The 22139-nt window shown below is 39.9% G+C and overlaps 2 protein-coding genes across 3 annotated transcripts in view; both read right to left on the bottom strand.

Moving 5' to 3' along the window:
- The window catches only part of shoc2 (SHOC2 leucine rich repeat scaffold protein), a 370366-nt gene that overhangs the window by 283680 nt on the left and 64547 nt on the right, over positions 1-22139 (bottom strand). The gene's annotated exons all lie outside the window — the stretch shown is intronic.
- On the bottom strand, positions 4313-7865 carry LOC139338359 (ependymin-like). Its single transcript, XM_070973285.1, has 6 exons — positions 7790-7865; positions 7168-7202; positions 6925-7059; positions 5869-6052; positions 5026-5113; positions 4313-4463 (listed from the first exon to the last, which is right to left on the bottom strand). Exons 1-6 carry the CDS (start codon positions 7863-7865, stop codon positions 4313-4315), a joined length of 669 nt encoding a protein of 222 aa, XP_070829386.1.

Below are 22139 nucleotides of genomic sequence, written 5' to 3'. Positions count from 1 at the left end.
CTTATGACAGTATACTTAACAAAAGAGTCCCCAGCTGTGCCCTCTGTATGTGAGGCTGTGCTTAGGCAGAGTGGTGCTTTTCGTTAAATGCTAACATCAGTATGCTAACATGCTTACATTGACAAAGTAACGTGCTGATGTTGTTCATGAGGAACATTTTCAACCTTACTGTCACAGTCACAGGTTATGTTTGTCATTTTTGAGTACAGGTCTTATCTAGTATGTGTGAGAGCGAGAATCAGGCATGAAAATCAAATCGTGTAGATCCAATGAGAAAAGTTCTTGGGGGGGATGTGCGAGCGCGAGTGGGCGCGCGTGCGCGTGAGGCCGCGAAGAAGAGGAAGAAGACCGCGCCATTTTCAAGGACGCAGAAGCTAGAAGCTGGATTTACCGTGGATGTATGGGATTTACCGACTGAATTTGGTGAGTGATAGTTTCAATCATTTTTAGATTGTCTGATAGCCTATATCTAATTTACCCAGGAGCTCAGTTGGCATAAGCTTATAGCGTCAACTACAACTTGATGAATTGAACACAGCGAGGGAATAGGCTACTAGCAGCTACATCAATGAACACAACGTTAAGCTGCTAGCCAGCTAAAGCTCCGGTGGAAAATGATTAGGCTAGCTGACGCTACTTATATTGTTATCATGGCCGGGACTTTAAGGTGTTAGTTAAGATTAATAAAAAAAAAAAAACAGCAGAGTTTCCCCTGCTGTAGCTGATCAGCTGACATGTGGTCAGAGTTGTCACCGTCTCACGGTGCATTTTCATTTTCATAAACTTCAACCTCAGAGCTGTCTGTTCTCAGATTGTCCTGACCTGTCCCTGAACACCACACAGGGAAAACATGGAGCTGCCTGTGTAATTGGTTACTGAGTTTTAATCATGTTTACATCAGGCTCAGTTCAACACATCAGTTTATGCTACTCTGAGTTTCATCCCAAGGTCTCAGTTAGGTACCACCATGAAAACAGTGAACATTGTTTTGTTGCTTAAGCCTATGTATTCAGTTATTATTCAATGGTAGATACTAAAATCCATGTGGAAAAAAAAAGCTTCTCACTGTTCTCAGATCAAGTATTTATATGCCATTCATTCCGATTGATTAATTACAAAGCCTCTAATTAATTAGATTTTTTTTTTTAATCTCCCGGCCCTACTTTTAGCTTTGAGCTTGTATAGCTAACGGAAAATCACAGAAAAGAAACACTGGTAATAGTGCTTCTTTCTAAAATCTCTATTACTTGTTTTTCCAGGGTTTGAGGTGAGAGGACTGACAAAGCTGAAGGTGAGGTGATCCTCTCGAGAGCACCTTAGTACTGTAGATACTGCATAACCCAGCCTCTGAAGCCTTTCGTGACACATAAAACATACATTGTAACAAACTCAGACGTGGCAAGGCTGAGACATGTGGCAACTCAGCGAAAGCGGGCCATGGAGACACTGGCGCTCCAAGCAAAAAAAAAAATAAAAATGTAATTTTCCCTTAAAGCTATGCTTAAAGCTATGGTGTACAATTTGGAGGATTGGTAATTGTTATTAAAATTTTTTATAAGGTGATTATAGTCCTGTGGTCTGATCTACACAACACACAACTTAAGTATTTATTTTGCTGTTGTTTAGGTTTTACTCAGCTGTTTTGAACTGTTTGTTGCTAAAATATGTTGCTACATATTTCATTAAAAGTTGAATAAACTATCATGTTAATTGCCTTTATTTTTATTTAGCATATACCTTAAACACTTCAAGCTGAAAGCTGTTTTTACTAGCATGCATGTGCGCTTCTCGCTCTCTCAATGCCAAAGCATTGGGACAACAATACAAATATAACTACTACATAGATGGTTGATTAATTTGTAATAAGAAAAAAGAAGTTTAAAAAAAAGTTAGGTGCATGTGTGTGTGTGTGTGTGTGTGTGTGTGTGTGTGTGTGTGTGTGTGTGTGTGTGTGTGTGTGTGTACACAGAGGTAATCAAACAATTAGTATAGTATCATTTAGCAGGAATAATAACCTGTCTGCCTTTACCTGTCTGTCTCCACCTGTCTGTCTCTACTTGTCTGTCTCTACCTGTCTATGTGGACAGAGCTGACAGAGGAGCTCCTGTCTCATACTGTCTTGTAGTTCTGCTTGAATTTCTTCTCAGATTAATGCTTTCAAATATGAAATATTGAAAATTTTCTTCTGGGGGAGCATGCCCCCGGACCCCCCTAGAGGGGTCACATTCTTCTCACCTTTTTCACCCATGACCCATTTTCATGCCTGGCGAGAATAGAGGAAGAAAAGCGGAAAGTGGTGCGCTTCTGTTGAGACCCTGATGGACGATTAATGATAACCTTCAACCCTGAAGCATTTTTTACTTAAGTTTCTGTCTAGGTAAAATAAATGAACTGAAACCATCCCAGCTTGGTGTTGACACAAGAAGCGGACCAGAGCAGGCTGCCCCGACCTCAGCCAAGAGAGCAACATAGTGGGTAACATGTGAGGCTCCGGCGGGAAGCTAGCTGAGCAAACTGGGTATAAGACCAGCACCCTGAATCTACACACATTGTTGATTTTAATCAGTCCCAAATGATATATAAGAAATATAACACAAACATATTTTTATGATACATACTGTAGGTCTGTCTCTATATAAATATTTTTTTTTTCAGCTCACTGAAAAGACATGATACAGAACTATAACAAAGGAAAGCAGACAAGACTAAAAAGGATATTTTGGAATGAAGTGCAACAGAAGAGGCACAGACTGTAGCATCGACAGACACTTCAACAGCAGCCCTGCAGGCTGAGAAAAACAGCAGGTGGAGTTATTCTAAACTAAATGGGAATATTCACACCTGCAGTTGAAACACTGGATCTATAGACTGGTGGACTGGAGGGTTCATTTACACTCCTGATCTGCAGCTGAATGTACTTTTGAACAAGGCACAGAATGTCCTGCTGTGACAGGACAGACCTGTAAAAACAAGACTATCTACATGGCAAAATAGCAGCCTTAACAATTCTGCTTTAGCAGTTTTAAGCCTGGAAAAATCCCCTTATTCCCACCTGTCTGTCAGAATCTGTATACAATCAATAAATAAAAGTGTAACAATCAGAAATTTTGTATACAGCAATAAAAGTTTGAATCTCCTCTAAAAATTTAAATAAAGTTCTGGCTTTTAAAGAAACTTTGGCTGCACAGTGAGTTTGTAAAGTGGTAAATAATAATAATAATAATAATAATAATAATAATAATGATAATAATAATAAAAGTGAAAGGGTTTAAAACCCCTTACGGTAGAACAACAAACAATTTCCAAAAAATTGGATCTGATTTTTATGATGGAACAGTGGCAGGCAGCACAGTCCACAGTGTGCTGTATGCAGTCTGCTCTTCATCTTTAACTGCTCTGTTCTTCTTCCATCTGTGTGAACGTTAAACAGTCAGTAATGATTGTCAAAAAGTAAATATTTGCTTATATTTCAGCACCTACCTTTGGGTAACACACACTCCATGGATCTCTACTTTCTTCTGTGCAAAGTCTTAACTGGAAAAAAGTAGTCTTTGTGAGTCATAATTTTGGCTTAACTTCAGTATTTTTTGCATTTATTAGTCCTAACCTTTTATCATTTTCACTCATATCTTCCTGTGGCTGTCAGAGGAAACAGATGTACAGCATTTATTTGGACTCTGATCAACTTTCTAAATTTCTTTTTGGGGACAGCAAAATTTTGCCTTTTTTTGTCAACACAAAATCAACTCTAATGACCACTTTCATTTCAGAGTGAGTTATTGACAGATATGCGTCATGTCTCAGTATGAAAAACCTCTTTGGAATGGATTAAACATTTACATTTCACTTCTTTGAACCTTTGTAATGTTCTGTTTGTTTCTCCTTTTATTTCTGCTGCTCTTTTCCACTCATCCATTCAAGCATACAACTCCAAATAAGCACAGTCTTATTCAGTGTTTTTGATTGACTTTATTGAGGAGACTGACAGAAACAGGACACATAGCAGGGGTACAGCTTCAGGTGTTACCGCTGTTAAGATCATCCCAGCCTACAATTTCCTTTAACCTGTAATGTCATGGTGTGTGGGTTTCACCCCATTACAACAAACAGGGTGGTGACATATCAAGTGTGTAAAAAGGACTTTCACATACATCCCTGTGACTTGTCGTGCTGTCGTGACTTAGCAGGTTAAAACAACCTAATGAAAATGACATCCATCCATGATGATTAGTGGATTATTTGGGTCAAATTTAGCTCTGCTGCTCTGATTCTAGCAGTATCAGCGATTGTTGGGTTGAGACGCTCCAGATGTTTACTCCTCTTTCTTGGTCTTCATGGCCAGAGACTCCAAAGCAGTGAACACAGTATCTGGTGCCTCTGTCTTCATCAGTTGAGACTTGGAACAGAAGGAAGGAGGGACGTAGTCCATGGGGTTTGTGTTGCCAAGTACCCAGTTGAAGGTGCTGAAATATAAGCACAAATGTGAATCATTACTGACTGTTTGATGTTTGCACTGTTGCTCACACAGGGTTGAAGTTTCACAGATAAAAAGTCACAGATCATGTGACATCAGACTGCATTTAGCTCAGTGTGCACCATGTCACCACACTTATGTGTTTAAATGAGGTTCAGGGCCAGAAATGCTGCGCGATCTTAAAAATCAGATGATTCCATATTGTGGCCAATTGTGCCCAGACTGAATTCCTCTGTGTAAAAAAATGTTGATATGTGATCATTAATTTGCGAATTGATTGAGGGTCTACCAGCATGGCTAAAACACTTCAACACTAGTGACTGCCAATGCAAACTCATGCGGTGCAGCCAAGCTTTGTTGTTTATTTAAAATCTTAGTGGAGTTTCAAAAGATACCAAATGTGTCAGGTTGCATTTTGGCTTAAAGCTGCTACAACAAAAATTAAGGCCGACAGATACATGTTAATATGAATAGTAGCATTGTTTTGAATGGTGAGGTTGATTATTCAGCTGTTTCTATGCTCCTGAGGGTATGTCAGCTCAGGTTCTCACCTGACAGTGGTCCATCCAGATGCTGGAGTGTAGCTCATGAAGGTCAGTGGGATGCAGCCAATCTCAGTGAAGACACTCATGTACATGCCTGAAGACATGAAGTCACAAACTGTGTGAGGGTCTAACAGTGAACAGAGTGTCTGAGCTGCACAAAACAATCACAGACTGTTACGTTGAATGCAAGCACTCGTTTTTTTTTTTTTTTCCTTACTTACACATCATGCTTCACACAGAGAACATATCTCATTTCTTGGTGCTCACAGCCAATGTTAGGCAACGTACTTGGAATCCAAGGTACAGTTCAATGAGCCTGTACCTATTATTCAACAGTAGAGGTAACTGATCACAGCTTTTGTTACATTACTTTTCATTACTTTAGTCCAGCACCTTCAAAAGTATCTTACAACATTTCTAAAGCCATTTCTAATGTCTCATATTTAACATGTTGAACAAAAAATGGGAAATTGTCAAATTAAAGGATTAAACTAAATTAATTAAACTAAAAGCTGAAATAGATAAGAACATTGAACAGAAAATTGAACCCCGTAATCTCAAATTTCATTGAGCTAAATGACGTCTCAAAATTAAAAATCCTCCCAGAGGGAGAAGACAGAGCCGGCCTTGGGTCACATTATATCAACACACCACAACTTGAGGAACAGTGAGTGACCTAGACACACACAGCACACACACACAATGGAATTTAAAACTCCAATCTTCAATTGTAGTGTCTTTATAAGGCCAATCATCTCTATGGTTGTCTGGATTTGTGTAGAAAGCTGTCAGCCACATTCATAGCCTTTGATTGGCCTTTCATCACAGCACCGAGGTGTTTCCTCTTACCGTTCTGTGGCAGGCTTCCATACCAGGTGTTGGTGAGCACACCCATTCCCCAGGAAGAAGAAGAGCCCATGAATACCTGACCCATCAGTTTAGCATCAGCGGGAACTTGCATGGGATTGAAGGTGGTATCCAGAGCTTTCTTCGTGCAAGAGAAATTGCTCCAGTCGATCTCATAATAGACTTTCTGAAAAGACGAAGAGAGACAGTGATTGCTGTGCTCTTACTGCTTGCGTCTTTATTTGTGTACCATCTTTGCGGGCCACTCTGTCTTTAAATATGTTTTGAGTGTGAAGAAGCAGTAACTTGTGCTTACTCTCCAACACAGTGTTTTCTCATGTAATAAACTGTTCAGGCCAAGAAATATGATGGTGAATTCAACAAAGTATAAGATTCTGTGATTCTGTCTCAGTGCACATGAGAAGATTCTGTTTTCAGCCTCTTAAATGTGACAAACTTCTGCATTTCTTTCACATCAGTGTAAAGTGAATATTGTTGGGTTTTAGCTTGTTAGACAAAACAAGCAGTTTGAATAATCCAGAGCTCTGGGAAATTACGTGGGCATATTTAACTTTTTTGCTTAACAAGTAACTGAGAAATCCGAAAATATTCAACTGATTAATTTGCTGTCTTTGTGTTATTTTATTTTAGATTTAGTCTGGCTCAACCTGTAGAATATTTATGAAAGACTGTTGCATAAGGCAAGAGAAAATACTGAATTCATTCACATGTAGCACTCTCCACTGTTAGGATGAAATTCTGAAGTTGGCTATCAACTACAGACCGTCATTCACAGTCACGTGACACTGACTGGATTTCAAAAGTTTGATACGCTGATGCTGAAGCAAAAGGGAAAGCAAGAACACGGAGAGAAACTCCTGCTTCACCAATTCATGGGCTTCAGTGCCAGATACTGTAGTCATTGTGACAAATACGATTTAATTAAGATGACAGTCTCACACTGAACATGGAAAAATATCACTGTGACAAAGCCCTCTCAGCACACAGGGAGACTAAAACAAATCCGGAAAAGCATTTGCAGAAACGTGAGTTAAATACCTTGTTGAAAAGCATCAGCTGGTCCATAGCAAAGGTCTGATTGCCGATCATTCCGTAGTTTCTGACCCGCATCCTCTGACCGAAAGCGTCATAGGTTATTGTTCCTGTGGACATGACGAGTCCATTGGCAGCCATCTGAAGAAGAGGCAGAGGCAGAAAGTGAAAAGACAAGAAGGGATCACATGACATGGGTTCATCCAGGAGAGACGATAATGTATGTGTGAGGGATATCAGCAGACTCACCAGACTGACGCCTCCACTCAGCAGCGGTGGAACAACTGTGGGAGAAGAAATCAAAATGCTCTTTTAGTAAAGTAAGACAAGTTTCTATATCCTGGGTAAATGAACTTAATGCAATACTTTTACAGCTGTCTATATAATAGAACTTTATCTGCACCAGTATTACAATGACCTGTCAAACCAAATAAATGAATAAATGAATGAATGAATGAATGAATGAATGAATGAATGAATGAATGAATGAATGAATGAATGAATGTGCAGTACAGTATTTCCAACTCAAATAAACTGCAAAACACTGAAATCAATTTACACAAAAATGTCAAAAAAAAAATTTGCATTGAAAAACAAGACATTAACAGGTAATTTCCATCTGCTGTTCATGTATTTCAGCCACGGTGGAAGTGAACGCATCTTTGAATTCATTTTTCATGCTAATGTTTTCCTTTAAATGCTCTTATTGCCACTTTGTTTTTATTCTTCCACTGTGTACAAACTGTGTCCTTCCTCATCTCTGCAGTCAAAAATTTCTTCACTTTGCTGAAAATTATTTCAAAAAAGTCCAGCTTCGCATACAAGGACATAAAAATTGCATTTTTCTGTGTTCACGGGTGTCCATACTCACCACAGGGTTGTGGTTGCTGGGCGAAGGCAGCAGCCAGCAGCAGGCTGAGGCAGGACAGAACGCTGATGAAGTTCATGACGAGAAGCTTTTAGAGCTGGACAAGTCGCACTCTGATCTCAGGGAAAGACACACATCTCCATATATACCTCCTTCCAGCTGTCTACACTCACATGCGAGTCAACCCCCTCTACATTTTTGCTGACTGCTCCAATGAGGGAAATATGACCAAATGTTTAACAGCTCTCTGGTTGGTGTGACATATGACCATTGATAAGATTATGCAAGGCATCACATGCTAGTTTTTATGTTCAAGCACCAAGATCATCAGGTATCATGGAGATATAGTGTTTGCCCTTTAATCTGAATTCACTTTGAGCTGTTGATCAGGATTATTTTTCCACATCAAAGAGGAATTACTCCAAATGTGACATTTTGGTCAAATGTTATGTAATATTCCCTATAATATATAGTTGTTGTTGTTGTTGTTGTTGTTGTTGTTGTCGTCGTGCTTTTTTTTTCCAGACATAAGTTCTGAAAATGTTTAGAGTTGTAAAGAGTTTCACTGTATACATGCACACACCAAAATACCTGTTTAAATATTCCAAACTTCGATTTAGTCCTTTCTTTAGCATCCGAAAATGTTCAATTTCACTTCCTCATGCTCTGTCCCATCACATCAGGACATTCTGTGCCTTGTTCAGAAGTACATTCAGCTGCAGATCAGGAGTGTAAATGAACCCTCCAGTCCACCAGTCTATAGATCCGGTGTTTCAACTGCAGGTGTGAATATTCCCATTTAGTTTAGAATAACTCCACCTGCTGTTTTTCTCAGCCTGCAGGGCTGCTGTTGAAGTGTCTGTCGATGCTACAATCTGTGCCTCTTTTGTTGGACTTCATTCTAAAATATCCTTTTTAGTCTTGTCTAGTTTCCTTTGTTATAGTTCTGTGTCATGTCTTTTCACAGTGAGCTGAAAAAATGCATTTATATAGAGACAGGTCAAGGTCATTACAAGTGACAACAAGAGTAATGTTAAGAGTGATGATAGACATGAAAATGTCTTGGTGTGCAATGATCTCCACTGTGTGTTGCTGCCTATTGAGGAAATTATTAGATATTTTCATACATCTAAGGAAAATGATTTAGCTGAAAACTGCTTCTTCCAAATAACTATTCTTAAAACAAGAGCTGTGGAAGCAGTATTACAGTAATATGCCATGTTAGTAAAAGTCAAAACACTCAAAAATACTCATTAGGTATTCCTGTTTAAAAAAGGCTTTTCCTGGTAAAATCTGGATTTTTGTCACAATTCAATCTATATGTCAGCATTTTGGATGAACAATGAAAGTTAAAATGCTACAGGTGGTAGAGGGAGGCCTCACTCTCAACTCTCAGTATATTCTGTTTTAAGGAGAATATAAAGATTATGCCAATCGGCTAAAAAATGCATGCTTGGAGTAAAGAACTGTGTATGTAGTTTCAGTTTAACATCTGGATTTACTCCACCAGCTGGAGAAATAACATTCGTCAAAACTCAAACTACATTTATTAGCTTTCATTTTGGGTTAGTTGAAATTTCCAAATTACGACACAGTGAAGTTAAATTGTTACACTTGTAGTTAAATTTTATTAACATATCATGTTTACAACATAAAATTATACATTGCAGATCTGTTTTAAACATACTGGCTGACCTCAGAATTTAAATAGCATTTATGCTACAGCTTTCCATTGATCTTGATTTACAGTATAATGACGGATCGATTTTCTGTCAGAGTGCGGTTACAGCTCTGTATCAGGTAAAAGGAAAAAGGCTTTGCCAGACAGATAAACCTGCATCACATGAACGTTCAGAGGTTAGGTCTTTTGATAATGATCATAAAAGCTGTTAGCTCAGAGTCAGGTGCTTCATCTTTATCTGAAGACCGACAGCAGACGCCTATACGTTATTTATGAGTATCACATTTGAAGCTTGGAAGAGGTCTGACATGATTTATTTAAGACATTTTTTCATTGACGGCACGGCTCTATGGAAAGGTTGCTCTGTTGGTCCACAACTTACAGACTGAAATATCTCAACAACTAGAATTTGAATCAGAATTGGGTTTGTTGTCAAGCAAGTTTTCAGAGAAACAAATTTGGCAGTTTGGTGCATATGAATAAACATATTCAGAGAAAATAAGAAAGTAAAAAGCAAGTACTGCAAAAGATGACAAGCATGAGTAGAAAAAAGAAAAACTACAATAAAAATATGAAACAAATTGATTCCTAAGCCAGTGCATGCTGATTCCACACCGAGGTATCAAGTTTGTCATCAAACTCTCCAATCTAACACATCGTCCTTCTTACATTTGTGACTGTGAAAGTTTCACTTTGTGCCAGCGACAGACTAAAAATCCATAATGTGCTTATTAAGGCCAGTAATGAGTCTCAGATGCATGAGTCTTCAGAACCTTAAACTGGGAAATGAGCTCCGCAAGCTCCATGAACTGTAGAATGTGTGAATAAATGTACACGTCTTAAGAAATGAAGCATGCTGATGGCAAATTAATTAGTGATGTTCGCCCCTCAAAGATTAGACCACACAAGTACTGTGTCTGTAGTCCGAGTACATGTCACATGGATGTTTTCAGTGGCTGGACATCTGCTGTAGAAATGAAGTTGTTCATAAGCGTTGCTCCTGTTTAGTTAAGATGTTTTCTGTCCCCTAGAGAAAAACTGCAGTACTTCCTGATCTACAGCAGATGGAGGCAGCACTGCTCTTATTTCACTTCAGGTCTGTTCCTGCTTTGATTTGTAGATTTACCTCACTGGTCACTAAATCTGAAGGATTACTGAAAATAATTAGTCAAACTAGACCAGTTACTCAAGTGGGTGGTAACTCTTTTAATCTCCATATAGAATATAAACAATAAATGGTCACAACACCGTAATGCAGTTGTAAACTGAAACAAGCTCATCTTGAAGTGTTTGCATTCAAAATACATTAATAAACACTTGTCAGTTTATGTTACAGTGTGCCACTGACCATTTATTAAGTGTATACAGCTTAGAAGTGTGACCCGCAAGGCAACAGGCACTTAAGTAAAGACCCCTGCTACATAATCACATTTTACAGATGTAAAAGGAAGAGCCATCCATTTAAAAGTTGTTCCATCTTTGAATCTATTTAAAAACTTCCTGACTGAATCACTCCACTGTGTCTTCTTACGGTAATGGCTGACATCAATAATAAGAGCATCTCTTTTTGTCATTAGAGGCTCTTCGCACTTTTTTCTCCTTCAGGGATTTATGAGTCATCTTCTAATAATGAACAGCAAGGTGTTTGGAGGTGGCCACCTAACCGCCCTGTCAAATATTACTCATCTGCCCTGCGTGATTGAAGAGATGAAAGCCTTCTCTGGAAGCATTAGTCGCAATAACAGCCTTGCTAGTCTGTCCAATTATCAGTCTAATGATTATCTAGGCATGCTGGGACTTTGGCGTAGGCCTGTGCAGGAAGAGACAGGGCTGAGTGTAAAGTCCCTGTTGTGACAAGGAAATTACGCTGTTAAAGTCAGCTCTCCCTTCAATTTTACCACATTCAGCTGAACCTCAATGTTAAGGTGGGAGATGCTGTATGCAGATTTGTTAATTTTGCGCCTGACTGCCAGTCAATGACAATGTCAGTGGAAAGCAGAGGCAATTTCAAACCCTGTCGCCTTAAAAATCTCACGGGTGTCACATGAACAGGCCTAAAATAAAGCTCATTTAACAGCTACACAGGTGAACTGAAAAGGCAAAAGGTAAACACTGCACGTTGAACATATAATTTAATTTATGGCACTGAGGTGATTTTGTTGTCGGTGAATCTGTACTAAGCTGCGGGTTTGCAAAGAGCCTACTACAAACCCTACTGTGATTTTAGACAGCAGGACTGGGACGAACTAAATTTACTGGGAGTATTCATAGTACCAGATCCTGTGTTTTTGGTGATCCTCCACAGCAAGCCTATTTTTTAATGAACAGACTCCAAAGACCTTTTTGTGGCCTTATAATTCCAATGTTATGATTTTTATTATGACATTTTCTGCTGCTCATACTATTATAATACATGTCTTTATTGCTGCATTGTGTGTTTCAAAGTCGATTTTATGTTTTGTTTGTTTTTACTTCTTATTACTGAATAAGCTTGACAGTCTGAAGCCAAGCTAGCATCTCTAAGAGGCTGTACTTAGGCGCAGCAGTACTTTGAGCTAAATGCTAATGTCAGCATGCTAACATGCTAAAAATGGCAATGCTAACATGTTAGTGTTTAGCAGCTATCGTTTATCTCCGCAACCGTCTTAGTTTACAATGTTAGTGTAAAAAATTCAGCTAACCAGCACAGAACACATAGTATAGCCGAGGCTGACGGGAATGTTGTATGTCATAAACCAAAAATTAAAACTTGACCTGATGGTGGCACTACAGAAAAAGTTACCTTAGCCAAAATATAACAGAATAGGGCAGCCATGCAAAAGAGAGTGCTGACCTGACCATCCAACGCTGGAGTGAAAGAGTCTTGAAATTCAGCCCATAACTGCTGTTGCTTTCTGTATATTGTTTTTTGTTTGTTTTTCTCTTTCAATCTCAGAAAGTTAATGAGTTCACTGCACCAAATGGTTCAGATTTACAATTACACTTTGTGCAGCAGTTCCAGTGATTACAGGTTTTCTCATCCACAACTGATGATTCATCATATATGTCCAGCTGCAAACTAGTGCATGCTGTCATCTGGAGAATTTTAGCGAATTATTGAGCAGCCAGTGCACTCTTCGATTAGAGTCCTCCACACTGTCTCCAGTCAGACAGGAGTCAGCTGAGAAAGCTAGCTTTGGGTTCATGCAGGTGGAATGAGAGTGACAGCAAAAGTTTTTCCATTGGAGCATATTTGGTCATGCCCGTAATGAAAACCTGTCGCCTGTTGGCCGTATTGCATGATGGATGATTGTCAAACACTGGAGCTAAATGGTCAGTGCACAGAGAGGCTCTCGCTGTTTGATGCCAACACCCAAAGCGTACATACAAAAATTCTTCCCTGATGTAATATCATCTCTGTGTTATCCAGAACAAACAGGCCCAAAAACACATTGCAATACCTGTTTTCAGTATCTAAATGCGTCAGATTTTCCTGTAACACTACTGGCTGCAGCACTACACACTTAAGTGTTTGATCCCCAAGGTGAAAGTTTCACATCTCCGTACACCTTAATCCCTCAACATTACGAACCACTGACGTGAACCAGTCACTGTATGTCTGATTCAAGATAAATCTATTACTTTAAATGTTCTGACAGGTTAGCTTTCTGCTCTAAGCAGGAAGAAAAAAAAAACTTCAGTAAATGCATTCATGCATGCGCCCGCCCACTCATTCACCCACCACATACACAACAAATGCCTCAAACACCTCTTTTATTACTACTCAGTGTACTTATTGAGTACTCATCCAGCCTGATCAAAGAGCTCTAATTACACGCATTAGCTAGTGAGTGACGACTCCACTGAGTGGGTACTACACATACAAATAAGACTCTGCATGTAAGGTTACAGGCTTTAATGTGTATGTATGACAATTTGTGTGTGTTGTGTGTGGGTGTGTGTTTGAATTTGGAGTGTGAACTCCAGTGTAGATTGGAGCTTGCATGTGCACGTGATGCAGCTGCTCCCGGCGCACCGGAACAGTGTTAGTCACTGTCACCCCGCTATTCAGCAGAGGATGATGGACATCGGAGGGTCAGCCACCAATTATCCTCTTAACGCTGATGAGAGAGGCTGGCCCTCCCCTTCATGTGCCTTAGTATCCACCCCCCTTTCTTTCTCTTTCTATGTCATTCATGTTCTCTTGTCTCTCACAGTATCTTCATCTGTTTGGAAGAAAAGGAGCATAATAAATAGTCTATATTCATAGAGCAGATTTCTTTTTGGCATACAGTAAGTTAATCTTAAAATTAACTAAAGCATTTTCAAGGTCACACAAGGTCATTTGTTTTATATTGTCTTAAAATGACTCCTTCCATTCTATCATTGTGTAACTGTAGTGTGTAACTCACTTTTTTTAGCCTGAGGGAAGGGGCACACAGTTCATCTTTGGGAAATGTGCTTATTTGAGAGTTTGATGAGAAGACACCACTCTCATGTCTGTGTGTTATAAGGTTACAACAACCTCTTCTCTGTAAAAAATATCAAACTTTCACTTTAAGTGATGATAAGACAACGGTTCCCAACCTTTTTGCCATGTGACCCCTTAAAATGAAGCAGTGTCTGCTTGTCACTGTCATCATCATGGCTGCAGGCATGTGCTGCCTATGAGCAGTTCAACCAGTCATTTTTTTCCTTGGTTTATTTGGTATATTTAATAGTTCTAGAGGTCCAGTTATCCATTCACTGACAAGAAGAAAAGCATATTTTGGTGCTGGTGGGAAATGTGGTTTCTGCTTTCCTGCCCAGTTACTCACCTTGTGACACCTTAGATTTCTCTTGCAAAAAGGACAAATAACCCTAAAAGGAAGATCTGAGAAGAATTAGATTCATTATGTGTTTATTCTGGAGATGCTGGTGGCTGTGGGACCCCAAGCAGCCACTCACTGTTTTCATGCCTGGAGCCAGTTATGTGTGATTGGAATTCATTTTTGACGGTTATTCTGCATATATACGGACATTATGCTTGAGCTGAAATTGCCTCAGAATCCTGCTATTATGATGATGAAACCATCTACATGTTTGACTGTTTTCTGTGCTTTCTTTTGCCCTTGTCAAATAAAGTGAAACCTGTTTCTGAGAAAAAGAAGGATGGAGGGATGAGGAGGGAAGGTTGTCTCTTTGTGAATGACGTTTTTCAGAAAATGCTACAGTACTGTAAACAACTGCTCTCCATTTCCGTCTCGCTAAATGTTGTGAAATTTATATTGTTATTGAATGGGAGAAAAAAAAAAACATTAATAAAAAAAACATTAATGGCCAATAACAAACTTCATGACTTTGCTGAGTGGTTTGTTCTGTGACGCGTTTGTTCTAACAGGCTCAAACATATTGGCACAGCATATGGCTATTAATATGTTTATGCCACATGCAGAATCCCTGGCTCTCACACAAACCTGACATACACAATGTCTGCCATCTGGAAAAAAGGGAAAAGGATGTCCTTATTCAATTTGCATCACATGAAGACTTACATAAGGAGCCTGTGAAAGGGGTTCATGATGTATCGTCATGCACAGCTGTAGTGCGTGGTTATGGAAATGAGATGTGAAAGCCATAGATGAAGATCAGAGGGAAGAAAATAGTGGAAACCATTAGTCTTTTTGATATGTGTCGCAGTTAATTAACATCACTTGTATGAGCTGACAGGGTACAAAATTTCCAGACAGCCCCCTGGAGAAAACATATTGCTTCCTTTTCGACAATAATCCAAGAAAATCTCCCCATATGACGACCCCATCTGAACCCGTTACCTTCTCACAGAGGGTGACTTTTAGTAGAAAGTTAAACAGGATTAAAAACAGCTTTTCCCAATGCCTAAGATTAAATTCAGCCACAGGCAAAACATCTTGACAGAGGGTTTTAATCTAATTACATGCCTGTTTTGACGTCTGTCTCTCAACGTAATCAAGTAAGCTGAGAGAAGGAATTTGGTCTCTAGAAGCAATGCCAACTCTGCATATAGATATGAGGACATAGCTGTACAGGTGAAGTCACTGCAGCAGCCTAATGTGGTATTGCATGCTTCCAAATTACTACTTCACTTCACTCACACTTCACTTCACTACTTCACTTCTACTTTCATCCTTAATTAAATGGTAAATGCGCAGTTGCTTTTTTTTAGCCTGAGTTGTAAGGAATGTTCTGCTAAATGAGCTGCACTCTAATTGTGTTTAATGTAGAAGGTTCAACGAAAAATTGTAACCCTGTAACACAAATCACCTATTGGACGAAGGCCTATTGTTGTGTGCACACATAACTGTATTGTGAAACCAAAGGTACCCAGATCAAATGCATACAATCTAATAAAAACACAAACCTTGGTTCAGACTTTCAGGTGAAAAAGCTCAAAGACACAGCTTCTTCCTATTGCTCCAGCCATCAGTTCTGTTGGTTATACGTTTTAAACAAGATGACAGCATGCAGAGGTTTAGCAGGTGTAGTGTTTACCATGTCCATATCTTGGTTTAGCATGTTAGCATGCTAATATTAGCTAATTAGCAATAAACCCAAAGTGCAAAGTACAGCTGAGGCTGATGGGAATGTCATTGAAGCAATTCTGCCATAAACTAAAATGTTGGATAAATCTAAATTTTGACCTGATGATACGAGAGGAAAAGTCAGGTGACCACAAAGTTAATAGATTTCACCTGAGGGTCCATGAGCATCTGTTCCAAGTTTCAAGGCGTATCAGTCAGTCAGGGGATCACCAAAGGCATGAGGAACCTCTGGAGAACATGGATGACATAGTTTTCCTTTAATTAAACTTTAAAGACTGAGGCTGTTGAGATACAGTACTTCACTATGGACTGACTGACTGACTTACTGACTGACTGACTGACTGACTGACCGACGTTGCAGAACCATGCTGCTAGCCGGGCTAAAAATGTTTCTTTAGTCAGTATTTCCATCAAGTTAATAATAAAACCTTTCAATGTCACCACTGACATAAATAATTCCACCATGGCATTTGAGATTCATCGTGAGGTGACAGGTCAGGTTGAATCTGCTAGGCTAACCCTTCATTTACAGCCAGAGTCTGATTACACTATTTATGGGGTCCCGGCCCTGACCTGTCCTCTGTCACAGGTGGGCATGGGAGCATCATCAGGCCCAAAATGTATAGTCTAATTGATTTGTGAGGTAGAGTCTGAGCACACTGTGTCATCATCAGCTGTGGGTACAAAGAGAAGCATCTGTGCAATTACGGAGGCACACTGAGGGTCTGGAGCGGTCCTCTCTAGTTCTCTAATTACTTGTGTGTCTCAGTTTGCGGATATGCGTGAGTGTGTGTGTATGTGTGTGCTAGTGTAACTGCATAGTAGTCATGGAAATGAAAAACACCCACCACACTGCTGACACTAATACCTAACCCTTCATGCAATGTAATGCCCAGGAGCCTTTCATCTCAGTCGACCTAAACATTAGGAATTTAACAGATTTTACACTTGTTGAAAGTCCACACTGGTATTGAAACATCGAACACATTATCACAGAGCCTGCTTTTTTCTTTTTGCTCCCATTTTAAAAGGTCACTCAGCCGCAGTTACATACCCAAAGTCATTTGAACTAAAACCATTCTTGATAAGCCATTAGAAAGGTTACAGCAACATTTTGGGCAGATTGAGCCATCAGGCGAGCAGGTAATAGCATTTCGAATGGTAATGAGAGACTGCAATTTGTATCGAACAGGTTACTTAAAAAAAATAAGAGCAAAAAGAAAAAGATGTTATCTACTTCTCTCATTTGTTTCTCCTCCCGTTTCATTGTTTGCGATTGTCTCTTTTCAGATTCTCTGCGCACACACACACACACACACACACAGATAAAATAACAAAGACTCAGTGTTTAATGTGGCACTCACTGTTGACTGTCCCACAGACACTCCCTTTAGACAAATGAACACTCCGTGCAGACATTGTGGCCACAGACGCTTTGCTCTGCGGCTTACCATGAACCTGTGCGGCCGCTGATTCACACGCTGTGGAGTTTCTGTTGATTTATGAACCTTTACTCAGTGGGCAGCGGTATCACACAGTAGTGAGGAGAGATCCGGCTCGACATCCGTCTTCCATGGCCCATCACTCATGATGTCGATGCTGCATAACAAATACAGCCTTTAGTGGGCCTTTAGAGTGAGTGTGTGAGTGTGTGAGTGTGTGTGTGTGTGTGTGTGTGTGTGTGTGTGTGTGTGTGTGTGTGTGTGTGTGTGTGTGCACGCGCAGCATTCAATTTCTGTTTGTATTTGCACTAGGACAGTGTATTTGAGCGTGATTGTTCTCGGTTGTTCATGTGTTTAAATACTACCACGGTCTACATACTCGTGATAGCTGTGTCTACATTTTGAATGCACTGCATTCAACCGGTAATAGGTTTGCTATGAAATATCAGGTTCATTACATTTTTTAACATTTTAATAATGTAAAACTGGCACTACAGTTGTTTAAATGTTGCTTAAATGTCATGAAAAATCCACACAACAAGTCTGTGAATTCAATCCAATCACTGTCACTCATATCCAATCTAAATGACACAGCCTGCAGCAGATGATGAAAGTGTTTATATTTGCTGTCTCTGCACCTACGAAAGCCAAAACCATAGAAAGGCAAGAATCAGTATTAGCCTAATAATTGCAAAACATGTATATTTAACATTACTGCTGAACATTTTCCTAAGCTGTCAGTCATTCCACCTTCGTCAGGGCCTTTTAACTTAATGCGTGGCGTTATCATTATCATTAAAAATGTATTTTGTCAGTCAGCGTTTTACTAGGACTCCACAAAGACGCAGTTTTCTGCTGGAACACTTTTGTCTGTTTTCACATTGTGTGTTTGTGGTTTTTTTCCCTCTGCTCCTGTCAGTGACTTGAAGTGGGCGGGGCTCAGTTGGAACAAGGTGATGCCATGTACTTCTGTGCACCAATGATTCAGCAATATTTGAATCAAAATCTCATGACAGCTGGTAGTTTGTTTGCTTATGCTGTTGGATTGTTTGTTTGATTACTGAATAAAATCTAATCAAACAACAGCCACACAGTCTTACATGCTTTTAAAAAAACAAAATAAAAAACAAAAATACATTGGTTGTTAGTATATTATTTCTCATGTTATAAAAAATAAGAAACACTTTAATTCAGAGGTGCCAAATATATGCATTGGACCTAAAGTAAGATTGCATAATCAATAGACAATGAAATTTCCAGTTGCTATAAATTCAAAAATAAGTTGAGACCCGCTGTGGTTGGAAAGTGTACAAACTCAATCAAACACTCTGGCCTGCTTTGGAAACTTGTTAGTAGTACTGCAATACGTAGCATCTGTCATTTGTAGGACATGGGCTGAAACAAGCGCTGCTACTGGTCCTTTACATGCAGAATGAACCAAAACACCAGAAAAATGAATTTGAATTCCTGAATTTGTCAATTTTCTTATAGCTTGTTTACACAGTGCAGGAACTCTATTTATAAGAATGCAAGAGGACAAACAAACTAGGGTGTCATCTCAGCTGGTCACACTTCACTTTAACCTACAGTAAAAGACCCTGGTCCAAAATAAAAACACCCACCATTACCACGACAGCAACACAAACACCCAACAACAGATGATGGAAGAAATAATGGACCCAGCCCATCAACAACATGCCATTATCCACTCGTTAGTCCTTGCATATCTGTTTTAAGTTCTGCTTTTGTGTGTACGTCCCTCTACATGCAGCTGCTGAAATAGCCCACTGAGTACATGTGTAATGGGGAGCCAAGGTTAAGAATGGCTGGCCTCCATTTCCTGAGTTGCTTCTGCTCTCAGCCAGTTTTGTTCAGATGTTTGTTCAGACAGCCGTTGCGTGCTTTGCATAAAGGAGGTGAGGGTTGATCCACAGCCTATCAGGCGGTTTTGCAGATGACCTGCGCCCCTTCCTCTACCTTCTTCTAATGACGTTTCCAAGGTCGACTCGTGTTATTTAAGTGTTTGTGAGAGCCACAATGAGCTAATTTCATATGTGCATTAATTTGCATGAGTCATACATGATTCATCACAGTAATCTCTCGGTGGAATGCTGCAAAGTTACGGAGTCATTACATGGGCCATGTCATCCATATTACTTTAGCTGCAAGAAGGCCAGATGGTGAGGAATAGAGAGACAGACCACTAAAATTCATAAAAATGTATTACATTTAGAGAGATATAATAGTTTACAGGGGGGTTGGAATTAGCACTCCCCCCCCCCCGCTAAAGTAAAAGTAGAAATATGCTGACTTCACTCCAGTTGATCTCCTTTTACTTCCTGTTTACATTTATGAAGGCGATTCATAAAGACCTGGGAATTGCAAATTTTTAAAATAAAGTTGAAACATTTTCAACTTTGACAGTTTTGATGCCTCTAAAACTCTTTGCTCTCTGCCTGAACACAGTAAGACAGGTGAATGGTGCAGGCGCTGCTACACAGCACAGAGCAACGAGGATGTGTGTCCGCTTACCTGATATGACCATAATGACTTGAAAGGGAGAATAAATGGATGATGCACCCTGAGTCGAAATAAAATCTGCCACCCATTTAGTTAAACATACGATATAAGCGATCTCTTCCTCACTTATAATGAGGATATGAATGCCATCCACATGTCCATGAGGATCTGAAATACTATTCTCCAGCCCATGCAAATCCTAACTCCTCCACTAACCATACAGAAAGTCTCATCACTGCAACACACACACACACACGTGCACACACACACACACACATACACACACAGAAGGACAGCTGACACTCTGCAGATGGTGTCCTGTCTCACAGAAGAGCAGCATACATATGCAGGTCAGAACTCAGCCAAATCCTCTACACTGAATCCTGGCAGAGCGGTGGAGGTCTGCAGCCAACTGACTAACATTTACAGGGAAATCACCCACCTGCACTCACAATCCAGCCACAGATGGTGCTGAATTTCTCTTCAGGGAGAGCAGAAAGGACGTGCACCACCGATTCTATCAGCCGCATGTTTGTTTACAGACATAAGGACGAGACAGTCGGGGGTGACGGATGATTACAATGAGGCCTTTTGGGGGTGTTTTCTTCTCAGGGCCACCAGGGTCTTTTAAATTGTGAGCTGTCAAGGTGTTTCGAGTGATGTGAGGGTGGCCTTACAGTGAGATGTATGGAGGACAAATCAGCTCAATGTCAGCAAGCGTCCAACATGGCTGAAAACTCCTCACCTTCTGGCTATATTTGCCGCTTTGATAAACATGACACCCGTGTGATTCATGCAGAACCAGAGAGATTTTTTTCTCTCTCTCTCTGATCATAGAGAATAGGTATACCTGCGCTTGATTCAAGATCGTGCTAAACTGCATGTTTGTGATGTATGTAAACTGTCCAGAAAAGCAGCAGTTTTATCACATTGGCTACACAGAACAGCACATCTCAACTGCTCTACGCCGACTGCTTCTTCTGTCAGTATTGTGGGTCCAATGTGTGCTGCCTGCCATCCTCAAGAGTTGCAGAGAAAAGGAGAGGAGGGGTTGAGGATGAAAGAGTGTCAAGACAGACGAACATGGCTAAGCAGAGACAACTAGTACGTTAGATTTTATACAGGCCAAAAGGCAATTGTTTAGTCTATAAAGCCCAAGGTGATGTCTTCATATTAAAGATATTTAAAGATCCCCTCCCCTCCCCTCCCCTCCCCTCCCCTCCAGACATGTGTCAAGATGTATGTAAAACACTGTTCTTCCACTGATAATGTGCTTCTGAAATGTCTTTTTCCCCAAAAAGCTCTATTATCTTGCTAAAATCCTTCAAATTACATCTACTCCTTCTCCCTCATTAAAAAAAAAATTCTGAATCTATGAATATGCAAATACAGGTCATTTCAAAAGTTTAACTAGTTCTCAGAAGATGGCTCTACTCTCTAAAAATCCATTTTCAGTGCCTGTGCTTTGGAGGCTTCACACTTCCACATCACATTTGTGTAAGCTGAATATTGGACCACGACTGACTTCCATAGTTTTTCTGATGTGACTAATGATGCTTGTTGGATTTTCAATGAGCACAGAGAAACTTTCCACTTTGAGCAGATGAATGTGAAAACAGCCTTCTGTTGTCAAACTCTGCACAGTGAAGCTCAAACATTCAGCTGTAGGAACGAGCAGAACAACATATGAGAAGAGGGGGACTTCATTACCATAGCAGCACCATGATCATTTGCAGCATCCACAAATGAAAACTGTGACCAAAAGAAGAATAACAGTTGCCTTGAAATTAGTTTTCATGGCAACAACAAAGTGTTTCAGATACAGTTTATCTCATCGCTGCCAAAATGGTGTCAAGGTAGAATAAACATTACCTAACACGGGCTGGCTGTGAGCCAAGGTTGCTACTGTGACCGACAGACTCGCAGTTACAATGTGCCGGACCGGATGTGTGATGTTATTCTTCTGGATCACCGATGACAAGCAGATAACAACCTAATTTATGGAGGGTTTTTTAGCCTGTTCAGATACAAGCAAATAACTTTTTAACAGCTGGGCCCTGTGGTACTTTAACAGGAATGAACAGTGTATTTGTTGGGGACTTTTTTCCAGGTACAGATTCACACATATTTGGTGCTCCAGTGAGTATTTGTGGCAACAGGGAGGTGAAGAT

Source organism: Chaetodon trifascialis, chromosome 2 (genome assembly GCF_039877785.1).
Source record: "Chaetodon trifascialis isolate fChaTrf1 chromosome 2, fChaTrf1.hap1, whole genome shotgun sequence".
NCBI lineage: Eukaryota > Metazoa > Chordata > Actinopteri > Chaetodontiformes > Chaetodontidae > Chaetodon > Chaetodon trifascialis.
The sequence above is the reverse complement of the archived record's forward strand: the minus strand, read 5'-3'. Positions and strand labels throughout refer to the sequence as shown.

Coding starts and splice junctions, on each gene's coding strand:
- LOC139338359 (XM_070973285.1), bottom strand. CDS start 7,865: ATGAACTTCATCAGCGTTCTGTCCTGCCTCAGCCTGCTGCTGGCTGCT. Junction 7,203..7,789: donor CCAGCAACCACAACCCTGTG/GTGAGTATGGAC, acceptor CTTCTCCCACAG/TTGTTCCACCGCTGCTGAGT. Junction 6,053..6,924: donor AGCTGATGCTTTTCAACAAG/GTATTTAACTCA, acceptor TCGTCTTTTCAG/AAAGTCTATTATGAGATCGA.